This window comes from Lolium rigidum, chromosome 4 (genome assembly GCF_022539505.1).
Source record: "Lolium rigidum isolate FL_2022 chromosome 4, APGP_CSIRO_Lrig_0.1, whole genome shotgun sequence".
Lineage (NCBI taxonomy): Eukaryota > Viridiplantae > Streptophyta > Magnoliopsida > Poales > Poaceae > Lolium > Lolium rigidum.
In genome coordinates this window covers 224,497,159-224,514,560 of record NC_061511.1, presented here as the reverse complement: position 1 = coordinate 224,514,560, position 17,402 = coordinate 224,497,159, and the positions used below count along the sequence as shown (strand labels likewise).

The window sequence follows — 17,402 nt, the reverse complement described above, 5'->3', positions numbered from 1 at the left end:
TAAAGTTGGTACTAATCGTGTGACGGGGATTGCTTCCAAAGTGATAAGACCCACGCAAACGGCGTTTATGCCGGGTAGACATATTTTGGAGGGTGTGGTTATCCTGCATGAAACTATTCATGAGATGCATTCTAAGAAAATGGATGGGGTTTTATTTAAAATCGATTTCGAAAAGGCTTATGACAAGGTTAAATGATCATTCCTACAACAAACGTTGAGAATGAAAGGTTTCGCGCTAGAATGGTGTAGTTTCATCAAAGATTTTGTCCAAGACGGTAGTGTCACGGTCAAAGTAAATGATGATATTGGACATTATTTCCAAACCAGAAAGGGCTTGAGATAGGGTGATCCTCTCTCACCCATTCTATTCAATATTGTTGTGGATATGTTGGCTATTTTAATCGAGCGCACTAAGGCAGATGGCCAAGTGGGAAGCCTAATCCCTCATCTTGTTGAGGGTGGTATTTCAATTTTACAATATGCAGATGATACGATTTTGTTTATGGAGCATGATTTGCAAAAGGCACTAAATATGAAATTAATTCTTTGTATCTTTGAACAACTATCGGGTTTGAAAATTAACTTTCATAAGAGTGAATTATTTTGTTTCGGAAAAGCGGGGGAAGAGGAACAACAATATAAGCATATTTTTGGATATGAAGTGGGCTCTTTGCCTTTTAGATACCTTGGAGTTCCTATTCACTACAAAACCCTTAGAAATTCAGATTGGTATCCGGTAGAAACTCGATTTAAGGGCAAATTGGGATGCTGGAAAAGCAAGCTCTTATCTTATGGGGATAGACTTGTTTTGATCAATTCTGTATTGACAAGTTTACCAATTTTTATGTTGTCTTTCCTTGAGATTCCGAAAGGGGTTCTGAAAAGACTCGATTTTTATCGATCTAGACTTTTTTGGCAAGGAGATGAAGAAAAGCGGAAGTATAGATTAACGAAATGGAATATTATATGTAGGCCAAAAGATCAAGGTGATCTTGGTATTGAGGTTCTAGAGTTAAAGAATAAATGCCTACTAAGTAAATAGCTATTCAAATTATTGAATGAAGAAGGGGTTTGGCAGGAGTTACTACACAATAAATATCTATCTCAAAAGACTCTCTCTCAAGTTCAGGTTAAACCATCTGATTCTCCTTTCTGAAAGAGACTAATGCATGTGAAAGATGATTTCTTTGCACAATGTCACTTTAAGTTAGGTGATGGTTCAGCTGTTAGATTTTGGGAGGATGTTTGGTTGGGAGATAAAACTTTAGAGCAGTAATATCCATCTTTATATCACATAGTGCAACATCGAAATGTCTTGGTTGCGGACGTGTTAGCTCACGTATCTCTGAATATTCAATTTCGGAGGGTATTGCATGGGAACAAATGGATGGATTGGTTGCATTTGTGTAGACGTTTGATGAATGCTAGTATTGGTGATCAATCTGATACTTTTGTTTGTAACCTTACAACCTCAGGTTTATTTACTGTCAAATCTATGTATGAAGACTTGATGAATGACCATACTCCTTTTCTGTGGAAATATTTATGGAAGCTTAAAATCCCGCTATAGATCAAAAAAATTATGTGGTTTCTTAATAATAAAGTTTTGTTAACCAAAGATAATCTTGCAAAAAGGAATTGGAAGGGTTGTACGAAGTGTTGTTTTTGTGGTGATCAAGAATCCATCAAACACTTATTTATAGCTTGTCCGTTTGCAATATTATTTTGGTGGATGCTGTATTTCGCTTTTGACCTCCCACCTCCAGCTATCATTACTAATATGTTTGGTAATTGGTTAAATGGAGTTGATAAAAAGCAAAAGATCGAATACACATTGGTGTGTCCGCTCTGTGCTGGTCAATATGGAGGTGTCGGAATAATATTGTGTTTAACAATTTAACTTCTTTCAATATTATGCAGGTTATTCGTATGATTGTTCACTAGGTGCAACTGTGGGCGTTACACCTTCCTCGGGATCAGCGGGCGTTTATTGATACTGGATGCAACCATCTCCAGACGGTCGCATAGGCTATCTTGTCCCAGTCTGGATGGTGTCACACTAGTCGATTACAGAATGCTTAGTTGGCTTAGTTTCCGAATTTTGATGTTTCGATGATTAATTTATGTATCGACCATGAGTGATCCGTGAATTTTGTATCACATACTTTAATTCTTTCTAATATTTTAGATAGAAGAAACCACGATGATGCAAAGGCTGGGGTGATTATCCCCTTTTCGGAAAAAAAAAATCTCAAGGTGTATCGTTTCAGGGTAAGTGTACTAGTGTAGGCTTGCTTTACTGAACTTACATGGCACTATCAGAGATATAATATTGCACCACTTCAGCATTTTTGTACTTTTTGGGACGTGTCTATTATTTGGTTGCAGAGGCTAACCAGAACTCAGTCCTGGAGAAGAAGAAATCACGCTCTGGGCTAGTTTTTTTCTTTTCCATTTTAGGAAGCATCATTCCACATTTCCACTTCATTAACACTTGGGAGAGGCTTACAAAATCAGCGAGACCTTTTCGACGAGAAAAGAAAAATGAATAGTAGGTATTATTGCAGACTAGCTAGTGTGCGCACCGACTCTGCTTAAACATGAGCCAGCGGTTGGCTAGATCAAACTCCCAGAGGTGTTCCTGCTGCAAGATGTTGCCGATGACCGACACACCGGGCCACGCGCCCTCCTGCAGCCCGATGCACTTGACTCCCGGCGCCGCGTCGATCACGTAGCTCTTGGCAGGCGGCGCCAGCCGCGCCGACCCGGCGAACCGCACCTCCAGCCTGGGGACCGCCGGCGGCGTGCTGGACGCCGTCCAGTTGTAGCAGTACTCGAACGGGTCCATGGTCACCCGCGGCACTCCCGCCAGCTGCTTGCTCAGGGCCGCCACCACGGCATTGTACGCCGGGGTAGCGAGGATCGTCAGGCTCGTGCCGGAGTCCAGGATCGCGCCGCCGTTCTTCTTCACGTCCCACACCTCGGACGGGATGTCGAGGGCCTCGCCAGCGACGGAGACAGTGTCCACCGTCACGGCGTAGAACGGGGCCATCCGAGCGTCCAGCAGCAGCGGCGTCCGCGATGGGGCTGCAGCCGGCGCCGCCGACGGTGCCGCGCCACCGTGTGTGCTCGAGTCGTCGTCGCTCGGGCCGAAGGTGAGGTAGCTGGTGGCGTTGCGCGGGGCGAGGTGGTCGACGAGGCAGTAGGAGAAGCGGCCCCCGAAGCGCGCGGCGGCGCGGGAGGCGAAGGAGATGTTGCTGTTGCCGAGGCTGAGCACGCCGTCGGAGGCCTGGAAGCTCTGACCGTCGTAGGAGGTGGTGCAGCCCAGCACCACCTCCTGCAGCTTCGCCTTCTTGTCAGCGCCGTTGCCGCCGGACAGCGCCACCGTCGCCGCGTCCGTGCCCACCACGCCGCGGGCCGATGAGTCGTCCTTGTACCTGCCACGATCAAGTTGAACGGTTCGTTAGGACTGACTCAGTTCGGTGGGTGAGTAGTTGGCAGTGGCACATGCAGAGATTGACGCTCAAAATAAATTGTAACTGACGATGAGGTGATTCGATCCAGCTGCGACACGCTGTAGTGTTGGACAGAATTGCCTAGTGTTTTAAAGCGCTAATGGTACCCTGAACTTGGAAGTGACAGTTGCACGACTTGGGGACCGAAACTTTGTGCTTTGCGGAATGCGGCAGTAGGACCAGAACCCTCTTGCAAGTTACTCATCTTTCCATATCATACGATAGGTAACAGAATCATTTAACAGATAAGCCACATCTTATTCATGAACTGTAAAGACAGAGAGGACCCAAGAGGTGGACCTAAGTACAGTTGAGTACTAGTAGAGTTTTGCAGCCAGTTGGTCGAGTCTGTTTTCGGCAAAGAACAGTTATGTCGATCAGGCTCATGAAACTAGCTGCTCCCTCCGATTCATTATACTTGTCGCAAGATTGCATGTATCTATACACATTTTAGTGTATCTATTAACTCGAGGGAGTAGTTATGCCTAGAAGACTTGCACGTTTTCTTACAAAATGTGATATGTACATCTAAAATACAGGTAGCCCTTCCCCACGCCCCTCCACGTACCGGCATCACCGTTTTCGTCGATCCGATGTTGTTGACATTCCTTCCTTTTTTCTTTCTTTTTTGTTTTGTTTGGGCTTGTTTGTGCTAAGCCCCATCAGTTGTACCGTGTGGTATTGCTACATTAATATAGCGTGGCGAAAGCCAGGAGGAAATATAGGTATCCCGGTACTTTTAGTGCATGTGCAATGGTTGATAGACCGTCTTATCTTAACCCTGCCCTCTAATCTACATATAACAATAAATATGACGTATAATAGGTTATTTTTTAGTTTTATGTTTAGTAACGAGACATCCTAAATATGTGGTGAGAGAGATTGTGCTAAGAGATTCTAAGAGATGATCTCTTAGCTAAGAGAAGTCAAAGTTATTTTTCATTTCTCTTACCTCCACCTCAGCATTTATCCTACGTGGCAGTGCTAAGATATCATCATTGCCCAGGAGGCCATCCGTCCTCTTCACGAGGCCGTTGACTCCTTGCATGGCTGGATGCTAGCGTTTGGGGGCTTTCTGGAGCGGGCAGAAGCGGCGTTGGGTAGGCTCTCCCTGACGCCTGCCGATCCTTTGGTTGTGCCTGATGATGACAAAGTGGGCGCGAGTGGAGCGAGCCTTCATGGTTGTTTATCTCCTCGTGCTAGGGCGAGCTCGGTGATCACGGCTCCGGTCATGCAGATCATGCCTGAGCTCCTAGAGTTGTGTGGTGGTGTCCTTTCGCCCCCTTCCGTCGAGGAAGTGAGGCCCAACTCGCACGAGTCCTTGGATGTGGTTTCTCCGCCATGTCAGGCGGTGGCCTTTGAGAAGTGTGGTGCTAGTGACGCTGCAGTCTCTCTCTCGTCTGAGTCCGGCAGTCAGGTTGTCTCTATTGGTGATGAGGTTGCTATGTCTGGACCGTTACTAACGGTGCCCGGAGCTGTCGTCGCCGGAGAGGTTTGCGATTTTCTCGCCACCTTGTCAGTTGCCTTCCCCGGATCCGCAACTGGTTGACGGGTGCCCGCCAGTGTCGTGGCTTGTCTTTTTTGGCACAGCATTGGAGTCTCGTGTTCAAGTGTTTGTCTATGTCGCTTTGTGGTTTGTGTGAGTGTGTTGGTTGTGTGGGCTTGGCCCCTTGCTGTAGGTTTTCGCTCGGTTTTCTCCTAAAAACCGAGCACCCTCTTCTTAATAATTAATATATGGGGCAAAGCTTTTGCCTCTTTTTCAAAAAAAAAAATCATTGTATATGTCATTAGTACTCCCTCTAACCAATAACACTTGCTGTTGAATCACATATATGTACGAACATTTTAGCATGTCTATCCAACGACGAGTATTATGGTTCGAACGTTATAGGCTGGAAGTCCATAGTAGCAAGCTTCCCTTAACATTTTGTTAGCACGATCAGTACAGTTGTAAGGTGCTAAAGCGAGGGATGACAGATGGATATAATAGCAAAAGGGTGGGTTAGATAGGATGAACATGCATGGCAAGATTCAGATACGGCACGAGCGCTAGCTTGCTTGCATGAAGGTACTAGCACTTCTCGGATACCAGTAGTCAACTTGAAGGTACTGCCACTAGTAGTAACATACTGTATGAATTTCAGGGAACAATTAGGCTAATGTCAGCCGGAACAAGTGAACAAAGACAGAGAAGCACCGTCAGTCGGGGACTTGTGAATTTCTAAGCACAGGGTATAGCTGTATTCGCAGGAGCACATGGCGCCACCCTACTCAGTACCCACTCCGCCCAACCCAAGTAGAACGAAGAGACCAGCACCGGCCACCGCATCGTCGCTGGCTGCATGCGCCGCCGCCGCCTAACCGAGACGATCGAGCGACAACGTGCGCTCGGCGTGGCACGACACCCACGCAGCGTGGCTCCAAATCTGGCGCGCGCGACAAGGTGACGCGGCCGTCTGACGCGACCCATTTAAATACGGAGACTACCCACCCCCGACATTTCACGCGACATTTTATCTGTCCAGTTCGGAGGACGCCGCGGTTTCTATCATAGAAAAACAGAGCAAAACGTGAAGAATCTACTACTAGTACTGCTGAACTCGATGCCCACTACCGAGTATGCTCCCGTTGGACACCATCATGGTAGGCTGGGATCGACGCGAGTTGGGGTTTCAGTTTCGTTGCAATAAATGGCCGCAACGAACGCCGCAAAAACCGAAGCAAACATGGCGGAACCCGGAGCTTCCCGGAGTGAATGCTGCGCTCACAGCACCACGGCCGTCGACAGAAGTTATGGCGCGCGACCCACCCACCCACCAGCAGCGAAGGCCAGCACTTACCACCCTGCGTACCCAACAGGGCCGGCACCGTGTCTGGAGATCTGCCGCCGGTCACTCACGACCACGTACGTCAATGGAGCATGGCAATGTCGAGAGAGATGTAGAGGACGATGGCAAGGCACTGACCTGTAGTCGTAGGAGCAGGGCGCGGGCGGGGTCGTCGAGCAGTTGGCGAGGGAGAAGGGGACGTAGGACTTGCAGGTGTCGGACGAGCACGGGATGGGCGACCACGACCTCGAGTCCGCCGGCCGGAACACGCGCGGCGGTGACGACGACCCCGCCGGCGCCGGCGCTTGCGACGAGGGGGACGACGCGCCGCGGCACTTGACCCAGGTGAGGTCACTGCCGGTGTCGGCGACCAGCACGAAGGGCTGCGCGGGGGTGCCCACGCGCAGCCGCACGAAGTACTGCCCGGTGCCCGTGTACGCGCCCGACGTCAGCGGCATCGCGAACGCCGACGACTCCGGGGACGTCGAGGTCGAGGTCTCGGCTGCGCGGCGGCCGTGGGCGTGGTGGGGGGAGGTCGACGCCAGCCTGCTGGAGATGTAGGCGTGGCGGTGCCGGTCGGCCCGCGCGCGGTCCGGGAGCGACGCGCCCGGAGCGGCGGGGAGCAGCCGGAGCCGCGCCGACGGCCTGTTCTTGCGCTGGTGCCGGTGCGCCCCGCCCGCCGCGACCGCCGCCAGGGCCGCGCACAGCGCGAGCAGGAGCAGGCCGACACGCGCCATTGCGGCCTCCCCCTACCTTCACGCACCCAGCTACAGCAACAATGGCAGGAGGAGCAAGTGAAAATGCGGGCGGGCACTGGGCAGAGCTTGGTGTGGCGGCCCCTGCTGCTCTTTTGGCGGTGTGAGGCAACGGCGACGACGGGGGAGGAGACGGCTTTTTATAAAGTCGCCTCTGCGCTCCATAGATGGATGGATATAACGCGGTTGATTGCCTGCCTGCCCTGTGCCTCGGTGCGTGCTTCGTTGGCCGATCGCTTCCATCACTGCCACCTTGAGAATCATTTCCTGCCAGGATTGGGTTCCACCCGAGTTACTGTTGTGCCACAAGGAAATGTGTTTGAATGCGGTATCTGCAAACTAGGCAACCAGATAAAATTTACCAAATTCAAATTGAAGTGTGTGCGTAATCAGGTGCATCATCAACAGATGCACAAAGCAGTTTCATTTATTTTACCAAATATTCAGACTTATACAATCAAAAATCACCCAAAGTCAAGCCATGTATCAACCATCGAAAATTAAAAACCAATAAGAAGCTGTCTATTTTAAATTCTACTGAGATGCGGCTATCCAATAATCTGGAAATAGAAATCCCGCGTAACTATAAGCAGGCCGTTGTACCCAGTAACTACACGGGCTTCCGCTGATTCTTCAGGAGAAGGTATGCCATAGTTTCATCCAGTGCTTAGCTTGACGAATAACTTACAGAAAAATGAGTATCCTTTTGCTTGTTATAACGATAATATCATTTCTGCATATTCACATGGACCAACATAAATACGAGAGATTACTATGTATCTTAACGTTTATCCTTTTCTTATACGCCATTTAACCAATTATCAAACATACTGGTAGTATTAGTTAGTGGTTATAAGTGGAATAAACCATGAGCCAAATAATTCTTGCAAAAGGTCACTAGACAAACAAGTGTTCTGCACTTTCTATTGAATCAGAAAAGCAACACTTTTGAACCCATTCTAATCCCCTAGTTAGGAATATTTTGTTACTTCAATATTTACATAAAAACCTAGTGTGACCATTTATTAAATTTAAATATGCATATTTTGCCATAAACTTTTCTAAGTCTTGAGTTTCTACACAAATTTCTCCAGATCATTCGAACGCTGAACCATCATTAGTCATTGAAAAAATGCAACCACTCGTTCCACTTATGGTCGTTTAACACTCTCCTAGAATCAATATTAAGGGGCATGTACAAAGGGGTGATGATAGTCTTCTCTTGCGGTTTCCACGTCAGATTTTTGTGTTGTTTTTTTACCTTGATTTTTTGTGTTGTTGAAGAAGAGATAATATATAAAAAATGTTGCCTTCACTTAGCTAAGGAATGAACCCTTAAATAATAAGAGAAGAAATTTTTCTCCATTATACCATGTGTCTTCATTTATCAACCCAATCTTACTAAAAAAAAGGTTGCCTTCACTTAGTTAAGGAATGAGAATGACCCCTTAGAAAATAAGAGTAGGAATTTTTCTCCATTGTACCATGTGTCTTCATGTATCAATCCAACATCTTACTAAAAAAAAGGTTGCCTTCACTTAGCTTAGGAATGACCCCTTAGAAAATAAGGGCACATACAATGGGGTGATGTCAGCCTTCTCTTACGCTTGCCACGTCAGATTTTTTGCTTAGTTGGAGGAGAGAGAATGAAGGGAGAGAATGGTGTCTTCCCTTAGCTAAGGGATGATCTCTTATAAAATAAGAGAAGACTATTTTCCCCATTGTACGACTTATCTTCCCTTAGTCACATAATTTCTTACTACAAATAATTAGTTATCATTTATTGTAAGGGATGACAATAAGAGATAATGTATTGTACCGATTATATTTATCATCATCTCTAGATGACATGGATTGCAAAAAGAAAACGTGCCTCACTACCATTGTACATGCCCTAAGAGAAGAAAATTTTCTCCATTGTACCATGTGTCTTCATTTATCAACCCAAACATCTTACTAAAATTAAGTAATCTTCATTAATTGCTATAGATGATAATTAGAGATAATGCATTGTATCACTTATATTTAGTGTCTTCTCTACATGATGTGGATTGCTAAAAGAAGGCGAGCCTTCTCTACCATTAGACATGTCCTAAGATGTGCCTGGGCTAGAACTTTTGCCACCGGAATAATTTTCTGCTAACAATTTTATACAGTGACGGTTATCATTGCACTAGAGATGAATCACCTAACAAGATGTCCTCCCAAAAACGCACCGTTAATCCATTTTTAATTTTGAAAAAGCCTTTAGTAAAAATATCATTTCAAACCCGCATAAGCCCTTTTCGAAAAAAGGGGTAGGTTAGTTTTGCTTCCACCCGTGCCAAAGTTTTATTTGAGGTATTAATTTGATATGCATCAATTGTTGCTGCATTTCTTCTACAATAAGTAGCTTAAACAACCATTTACTAAACAAATACTTATATATATTTTAATTCGATCACTTCAATACCTAGTCCATTGGTCCTTTGATGATTTCAGTAGAGATACATGGAGCCTTGATTGCTATGGTTCCATTCGAAAAAAGAAGAAGAAGATGCTATGGTTCCAAATCTCCAATCAGTCCGATTTTCGCCGATCAACATGACCAACGCACACATGCGCGCCGGCCCTCTGATTGATTTCATGCCACCACTAATTGATCTTTGTCGCTGCATTGCCGAATCTGTTGAACCTAATCTGTGATCACACGTTCTCCTATCGCAGATTATCGTTGTCAGTTTTTCCTCCCACGTGTACGAATGGTTCAGACCATTTTTTCCACGTGGCAGCTCGTCGCTGCACACGTTTCCTCGTGCTGATGCACTGAGCAGGAGCTAGGAACAGGTGGCAAACGTGTCGCGTCACCGATGCCACGTCTGCACGTACGCGCCCGCTTCGTCACGGCTCGTGTAATTTTCGCTGCCTCGCCGTCAAAAGGGCGGTTCGTTCGCGCGCCGGCCTGGCGCTCCCCTCCACAAACCAAGTCGGCCGAGTCGGAAACGTACACGTCATCGGCGAAGATATATCCATGCATGCTACGTCTACCTCGCCGACGGTCGCCGCGTCGATCGAGTCGGTCGTGCATTTGGTCTGTACTCCATACGTGTATAGATCGGTACGTGCGTACATCATGAATGACGGCATGGTTTCATCATGTAATTAGGCACGACATTTGTCTGGCCCGGGAAACTCTTACACCCTCGGGTCTGATTAAATTGACATGGAATTGTGAAGAATATGTTTTTTTTATCTTTTTTTTTCTATAATCTATTGGCTGTGGTTTGCTAAGGTAGTAAATCGATGGCCAGATGTTTCTAATTATTGTGGTAATTTCTAATATTTCTTCTTTTTCTGATTAACCCGTAATGTACTTTTAATACTCCCTCCGTTCCTTTCTATAGTGCCTATAGATTTTTCACATTTGTTTCGAAATATAAGAGTAGAGGCTCCATTTTTTGCGTTTTAGCCCTTCCACCGATCAGGTGAGGTCCAGCAATTGTGGAAACCAATCTGTTAGGATCCAGAAAATCTGGAAACGAACGTACGCATCCTCTCTGGAAACAATCGGTTATGGCAACAGCACGATTTCCTCCGATCTGATTTCTGTTTCCTTTTTTGCTCTCTCAGATCGGTAGGGGGTTTTGTGTCAAAACAATTGCTTGCGCTAATTTCCGTGCCAAAAAAGAATAGGCATTATAGAAAGGAACGGAGGGAGTATATAATAGATAGATTGTGAAGAACTAGTTGAATGCCCGTGCGTTGCTACGGATTTAAATAATATACTTACTAATTTCAATTTTGCAAGGTGTCTTAAACATAAAGCATGTACAAATATCAAATATATCTCCCTCTTCTTTCGCCATTATTGGTCTTTGGTCTTCGTATCTCCTTAAACATTATATCCTTGAAGGAGAAAATTGCTCCCCTACACTTGCATTCTCTTCATCTGCCTCTGCCCCAGCATTCTATCGTTTCACAAGTCTACACTTACATTCTCTTCATTTGCCTCTGCCCCAGCGCTTTCTGAAATTTAGCAAATCTATGAAGTGGTCCTCACGTGTTGTGAGAGATAGGCATGTATAGTATACATCTGATTTACAAGTGACAAGGTCTTCACCTACCTTGAAAGATGATGATGATGTATCAAATGTCTAACCCATAAATAAAACAAGCAATAACAATGTTTTCTCTCCTTTCAACGACAACAAGGATAATCACTTTCCTCAATGCAAGAAACGTAAAAAAGCAGTGTACTTATAAGATTATTATCAAAATAAAACAAAGACTTGATTAACTAAAGAGTAAAATGTGTTAAAGAGGCATCAAACTGACAAGATGCAATCAACTACACAAATCCATAAACCACTCCATTTTTATCCTCAAACTCTTGCCTTTCGGCACGCCCCCATTGAGAGTTCCCTCGCTAGTGCAGCTTCCACCCCTCTTTCTCCTTTTTTGACGGCGTTGTGGACTGGCATCGATCTTTCCATTATAAATTGTCATCTTAACTGTATGTAGTGAGTAATGCTTATCATGTCAAATTCAAACCAGAGCTCAAATTGTACGTGGGGCATCCTGCACATTTGCAAAACTGAGCTGATCTTGCTTACTTACATCACGAAACTCAAGGGGCACTGCAGATATTAATATTTGGATACGATGCATTTTTGTTGGTATGATATCTTTACTTTCGTGTCAATGAACACATGAAGATAGTACTTTCTAAAAAAAATTGGGTACAAACCGAAAGAAATAAATCAAAAATCGTGAGAACCCATACTCCCAAATGTAGGTAATCAGCAGAGTTTGAGAAACCAAACTTGATACCATAACCGAGGAGCAGATTTCCAGTTGTACAATGTTTTTCTTCTCTAAGGCCCCACTTGGATTGTCGTTTAATATTCCCCTCCGGAAAAACTGGTCACGTCCGTTTTGCTGTGCCCGCTGATTTGTATTTGTCGGAGCATTGGAGGTACGAAAAAAAATGGTTAGCTACTGCTCCGAATTTTACATCTGTTTTTGGTTAGTAAACGCTGAAACAAGCGGGGCCTAAGTAGACAAGCATGAGATAGGATATGAATAAAAAAGTTTTCCTAGACCATCCACTACATTCTCGCATATTTGCTTCATATAAAGCATTTCAAAGTAGGCTTTGTAGTTTCGAAAAGCAGAGAACCATATCAAGCAAAGATAAAAAGAAGTCAACATGGTGCCAGATGGTTTAGCACAAACGAACACACATAACACATTCAGTCACTAAATGAATGCTTTAACTATAAATATTTTGGTGAGTAGAACACATAAAGGAGCATACCTACTATGCATCCAATTATCACTCACCGTGGCACTTAGGGTGGTTCTGAATATCCATCTGTTTAATAGAAATTCAACCAAATGGAGAAAAAAATTGTTTGATTTGAACATAAACTTTAGAGGTACACAAACCTGAATTAAGCAAATCATCATAAAACCACACCCTGCTCATAATCCCAAAAACCCACCTGAGAAGTTGAAAACCATGAGTTATATTTGGCTCTATGTTCTAGAAGGTGATCTGCATGGACTATTGTTCAGTTGCAAAAACATTATAATACTTTCAGGAATAAACACCAACCATTGAAACAAAAAAAACTGCATCCTAGCTTATGCTTCTGCACTGACCTCTTTTGCCTCTGGAAGAGATAAAAAAGTCCGTCCATAACTTTCACTTAACTGCAGTAGATAATACATGTAGATGTTCAACATAGAGAAAAAGTAAAATCATAACCAGTCACGTGCAAAAATTCTTGCTTGAGAGTTGAGACCAATGCCGCAGTTTGTGTCGTCTCTCATAACATTCTCTCCAACTGGAATTCATCATTTTTTCATAAACAATATTTTAAGGTAAAGTAGTCACATTGTAAGTTAAAAGGGCATGAGACTCGTTGAAATAACAATGGTAGCAAGTAGTAGTAATGACCTTATAAATTAATATGATAAAAGCCTGCTGAGAATGTAAGAAATGAATGACAAGAATTAATGCAAGAAGCAAGAGCACTATCTTGATGCTCTGGTGTAAATGACTGAGCATCAAACAACAGAACACATATGAAGGCATTAGGTGGTTTTTCCAGCAGAACAATAGAGGTCAAAAAGGTACTTTAGAGGTGCCCTTAGCATTTCAGTATAGCATATTATTACCTTCTCTCCAGAAGAACCTTCAACAGACGCGCCACTTGCTTTTGACTTTCTCGCATGTTTCTTCACTTTACGGAATGGCAAAGAAAACGAAATGTATATTCAGAAGAGCAAGCTCGGCATTAATTAGAGGCCATACCTTCACTTCGGAGAGATCAACATCTCTCGGTAATGGAAGGAAACTCCAAACTTCAGCAATTTGGCAGAAACTTCCTCCTGAAGTAAAACAAAACACAACTGTTACCACATAATTCGCTGCTTATCCTAATAAAAACAGATGTCCATTACAAAACACAATCATATTGCACAAACTACAACCCTAAAGTCTCGATGTGATGTAGGATAGGACATGATAGGAGATGGAGATACATGGATTAACTCTTTGATTGACTGATAATCAAGGAGGATCGGTCATTATATAGTCAGCTTAAATGCCAAAGGTGGAAAGCAACTTTTTTGAAATATCTCTTACAAGGGATGTAAGCTTCTTATTTCTATAGGCAATTACGATTATTATCAGTATTTTTTTCTGGATGCACCTCCTGGGAAGCCCTCTTGTTGTGGCTGTACGGGCCACATGACATGTGGACCATGTGAAATTTTTAAATTTATATATGGTTTCACTCTGAATTTGCACTGCCAGAACACTGTCCTTCCCAGTATGCCTTAGTCTGGCACATGTTTCCTATACATGTACATCAGATACTTAAGAGTTGTTATTCCTAGGGTGAATGGAAATTGTATCCGAGTATTTTAAGGTTCAAAAAGGTGCTAGGCATGCATTCCTAGTTTTGCCTCTGCCTAGCTCCTATACTCCTATCTCTCATAAACGCCTAGGCATTCTTTTGTTGCCTCACGCCTAGGCGAGCATTATTAACCATGGCATTTTGATAAGTAAAATATAGTTGGTAGCCAATATTGTTAAAGTGTGCACCCTGGAGTCCTGTTTGGCTGGGACTAATATGTCCAGAATGAAGGCCATAATGTTATGCTTTCCAAATACTCGTGCATCTCCAACATGCTATAGCCTGGAGCTTCACACCCACCTTTGAAGACTCGTGATTTTGCAGAAGTATTCTTCAGATCCTCAATTCGCAGCAACACGTACAAGCCCGAAAACTCGACGAATCTTCTAAAACTAATGCGAACACAATACGAACAATAAACAATTTAGTTTAACTAAATTGAATACTCTTTTTATGTAAGGATGAACAGATCATACGAAAATGGAGTATAAACACTTTGTTGCTAGCTAGTACCTTAATAAGAATATTTTCCCTTTGACCGGGAAACCTATTGTGCGCATACCATGTTGCCCATGTAAAAATACAACAAGACACAGTAGCAGCACCAAAACCAGGTTGGGGAAGACAACACCTGTGCAACAAGATGTTAGTACCTTCTAGGGGATGGGGACAGCAATGAACGCACATGGACAAAGAGATTAAGATGCTCCTGGCTTTGCGTGTCAAGTCGTTGCCACAGCAAATCCACCAGAGCAGCTCGCCAAAAGCCGCCGCCACCTGAATGTTTCGTCCGGCCACCGCCTCAGATTTCACGGATGGCGCCGCTAGATTTGGTGCCCTCGCAGCGCATGCGGGAAGGTCTTGGCGGCGGAACCCCGGGGAGAACCGTCAGCGTCGGAGGCAACGAGGACTTTTGGCGTGAGGCATGACTGGCGTGAGGAACCCTAGGCGGCGGCGGGTCGCGGTGCGAAGCAGCGATGGAAGGATCACAGGAGTGGAGGTGGGAGGTGGGGGAGGCGGTCGAGCAGCGAAGCCCTAGACGATCTGTACGATAGGGGGAGATGGGGATGCGGTCGAGAGGGGAGGCCTCCACCCGCTGGGGATCGGACGGTATCGGACGGTGGATGTTTTCTCGGAAATACTGAACGGTCTGGATGTTTTTAACGACGACCATCAAACGCGTTGAGTGTCAAACGACCAACTCCAATTTAATAGTAAAGATATGTGACCACGTCAATTAAACAAACTCTTACTCCCTCCAGTCTGATTAAATTGACATGAACCGGCACATCCATCTTAATGGGCCAACCCATTCTTCTTAATTGGAAGCATGCTGCGAACGCGAAGAAACAACGGCGGGGGTAGGTCATGGAGATGATCGTGACAGCGGAGGAGAACCGTGGATAGAGGCCGCACAGCGTGTTGAGGACGAGGGCCCGGTTGTTCACCAGGGAGTCGTTGTCGGCGAGCATGTCGGAGAGCTGCTTCTGGCGGCGGCAGTAGGCGGTGATCGACATGTCTCCCTGCACAAGTTGGCGAAAATCGTTGTCGAGGTAGATTTACTCGCTTTGTTGGCGGAGAAGAGCTCGGGGATGGCGAGCCAGAGCTGGTGCGTCGTCTGGTTGCTAGCGAGCACCATGTCCGCGACATCCTCGTCGATGGAGGCGTGCAGGGTGTCGAGGACGGTCTAGTCGTCGATAGTCCAGGTGGGGTTGGTGGTGGCAGCAGCGATGGTGCCGTCGATGTGGCCAAGAAGACCGGACCGGCCAAGCGACGCACGCATGTAGATGGCCCACTTGGTGTAGTTGGCGGCCTCGAAGGAGAGGACGATGGGGCACCAGCGGGAGCGCCGCCGCCGGCTGGAACGATCGCGCCGGAGATCCTATCGAGGTGAGCTGGACGCAACATCGGAGCGAGGGAGGGAGGCGTGGGGCGGTGATGGCGTGTAACTCACACGTTCGTTGGGAACCCCAAGAGGAAGGTATGATGCGCACATCAGCAAGTTTTCCCTCAGAAAGAAACCAAGGTTTATCGAACCAGGGGGAGCCAAGAAGCACGTTGAAGGTTGATGGCGGCGGGATGTAGTGCGGCGCAACACCAGAGATTCCGGCGCCAACGTGGAACCTGCACAACACAACCAAAGTACTTTGCCCCAACGAAACAGTGAGGTTGTCAATCTCACCGGCTTGCTGTAACAAAGGATTAACCGTATTGTGTGGAAGATGATTGTTTGCGAGAAAACAGTAAAGAACAAGTATTGCAGCAGATTTGTATTTCAGTATAAAAGAATGGACCGGGGTCCACAGTTCACTAGAGTTGTCTCTCCCATAAGATAAAAGCATGTTGGGTGAAAAAATTACAGTCGGGCAATTGACAAATAGAGAGAGCATAACAATGCACATACATGTCATGATAAGTATAGTGAGATTTAATTGGGCATTACGACAAAGTACATAGACCGCCATCCAGCTGCATCTATGCCTAAAAAGTCCACCTTCGGGTTATCATCCGAACCCCTTCCAGTATTAAGTTGCTAACAACAGACAATTGCATTAAGTATGGTGCGTAATGTAATCAACAACTACATCCTCGGACATAGCATCAATGTTTTATCCCTAGTGGCAACAGCACATCCACAACCTTAGAACTTTCTGTCACTCGTCCCGGATATCAATGGAGGCATGAACCCACTATCGAGCATAAATACTCCCTCTTGGAGTTAAGAGCAAAAACTTGGCCGAGCCTCTACTAATAACGGAGAGCATGCAAGATCATAAACAACACATAGGTAATAACTTGATAATTAACATAACATAGTATTCTCTATCCATCGGATCCCGACAAACACAACATATAGTATTACGGATAGATGATCTTGATCATGTTAGGCAGCTCACAAGATCCAACAATGAAGCACAATGAGGAGAAGACAACCATCTAGCTACTGCTATGGACCCATAGTCCAGGGGTGAACTACTCACTCATCACTCCGGAGGCGACCATGGCGGTGAAGAGTCCTCCGGGAGATGAATCCCCTCTCCGGCAGGGTGCCGGAGGAGATCTCCGAATCCCCCGAGATGGGATTGGCGGCAGCGGCGTCTCCGGAAGGTTTTCCGTATCGTGGCTCTCGGTACCGGGGGTTTCGCGACGGAGGCTTTAAGTAGGCGGAAGGGCAACGTGGGGGGCCACACGAGGGCCCCACACCATAGGTCGGCGCGGCCAGGGCCTGGGCCGCGCCGCCCTATGGTGGCGGCGCCTCGTGGCCCCACTTCGACTCCTCTTCGATCTTCTGGAAGCATCGTGGCAAAATAGGACCCTGGGCGTTGATTTTGTCCAATTCCGAGAATATTTCGTTACTAGGATTTCTGAAACCAAAAACAACAGAAAACAGCAACTGGC

The 17,402-nt window shown here is 45.7% G+C and overlaps 1 protein-coding gene and 2 long non-coding RNA genes across 3 annotated transcripts; all 3 read right to left on the bottom strand.

Moving 5' to 3' along the window:
- Positions 1-2,367: 2,367 nt before the first annotated feature.
- LOC124649618 (aspartic proteinase NANA, chloroplast-like) lies at positions 2,368-7,157 on the bottom strand. Its single transcript, XM_047189216.1, has 2 exons — positions 6,482-7,157; positions 2,368-3,437 (listed from the first exon to the last, which is right to left on the bottom strand). The coding sequence occupies exons 1-2, from the start codon at positions 7,078-7,080 to the stop codon at positions 2,573-2,575; spliced, it is 1,464 nt and encodes a 487-aa protein (XP_047045172.1). The 5' UTR covers positions 7,081-7,157; the 3' UTR covers positions 2,368-2,572.
- Positions 7,158-11,942: 4,785 nt separating this feature from the next.
- LOC124706213 lies at positions 11,943-13,325 on the bottom strand. Its single transcript, XR_007004348.1, has 3 exons — positions 13,261-13,325; positions 12,742-12,792; positions 11,943-12,581 (listed from the first exon to the last, which is right to left on the bottom strand). It is a non-coding gene; the product is annotated as an uncharacterized LOC124706213 (long non-coding RNA).
- Positions 13,326-13,401: 76 nt separating this feature from the next.
- LOC124708106 lies at positions 13,402-14,867 on the bottom strand. Its single transcript, XR_007005046.1, has 4 exons — positions 14,781-14,867; positions 14,517-14,634; positions 14,304-14,395; positions 13,402-13,473 (listed from the first exon to the last, which is right to left on the bottom strand). It is a non-coding gene; the product is annotated as an uncharacterized LOC124708106 (long non-coding RNA).
- Between the last annotated feature and the right edge of the window lie 2,535 nt (positions 14,868-17,402).

Bases quoted from the DNA above. Each gene is read 5' to 3' on its own strand.
- LOC124649618 (XM_047189216.1), bottom strand. From the start codon at position 7,080: ATGGCGCGTGTCGGCCTGCTCCTGCTCGCGCTGTGCGCGGCCCTGGCG. The intron at 3,438-6,481 runs GTCAGTGCCTTG...TGATCGTGGCAG, and splicing joins CCCTGCTCCTACGACTACAG to GTACAAGGACGACTCATCGG.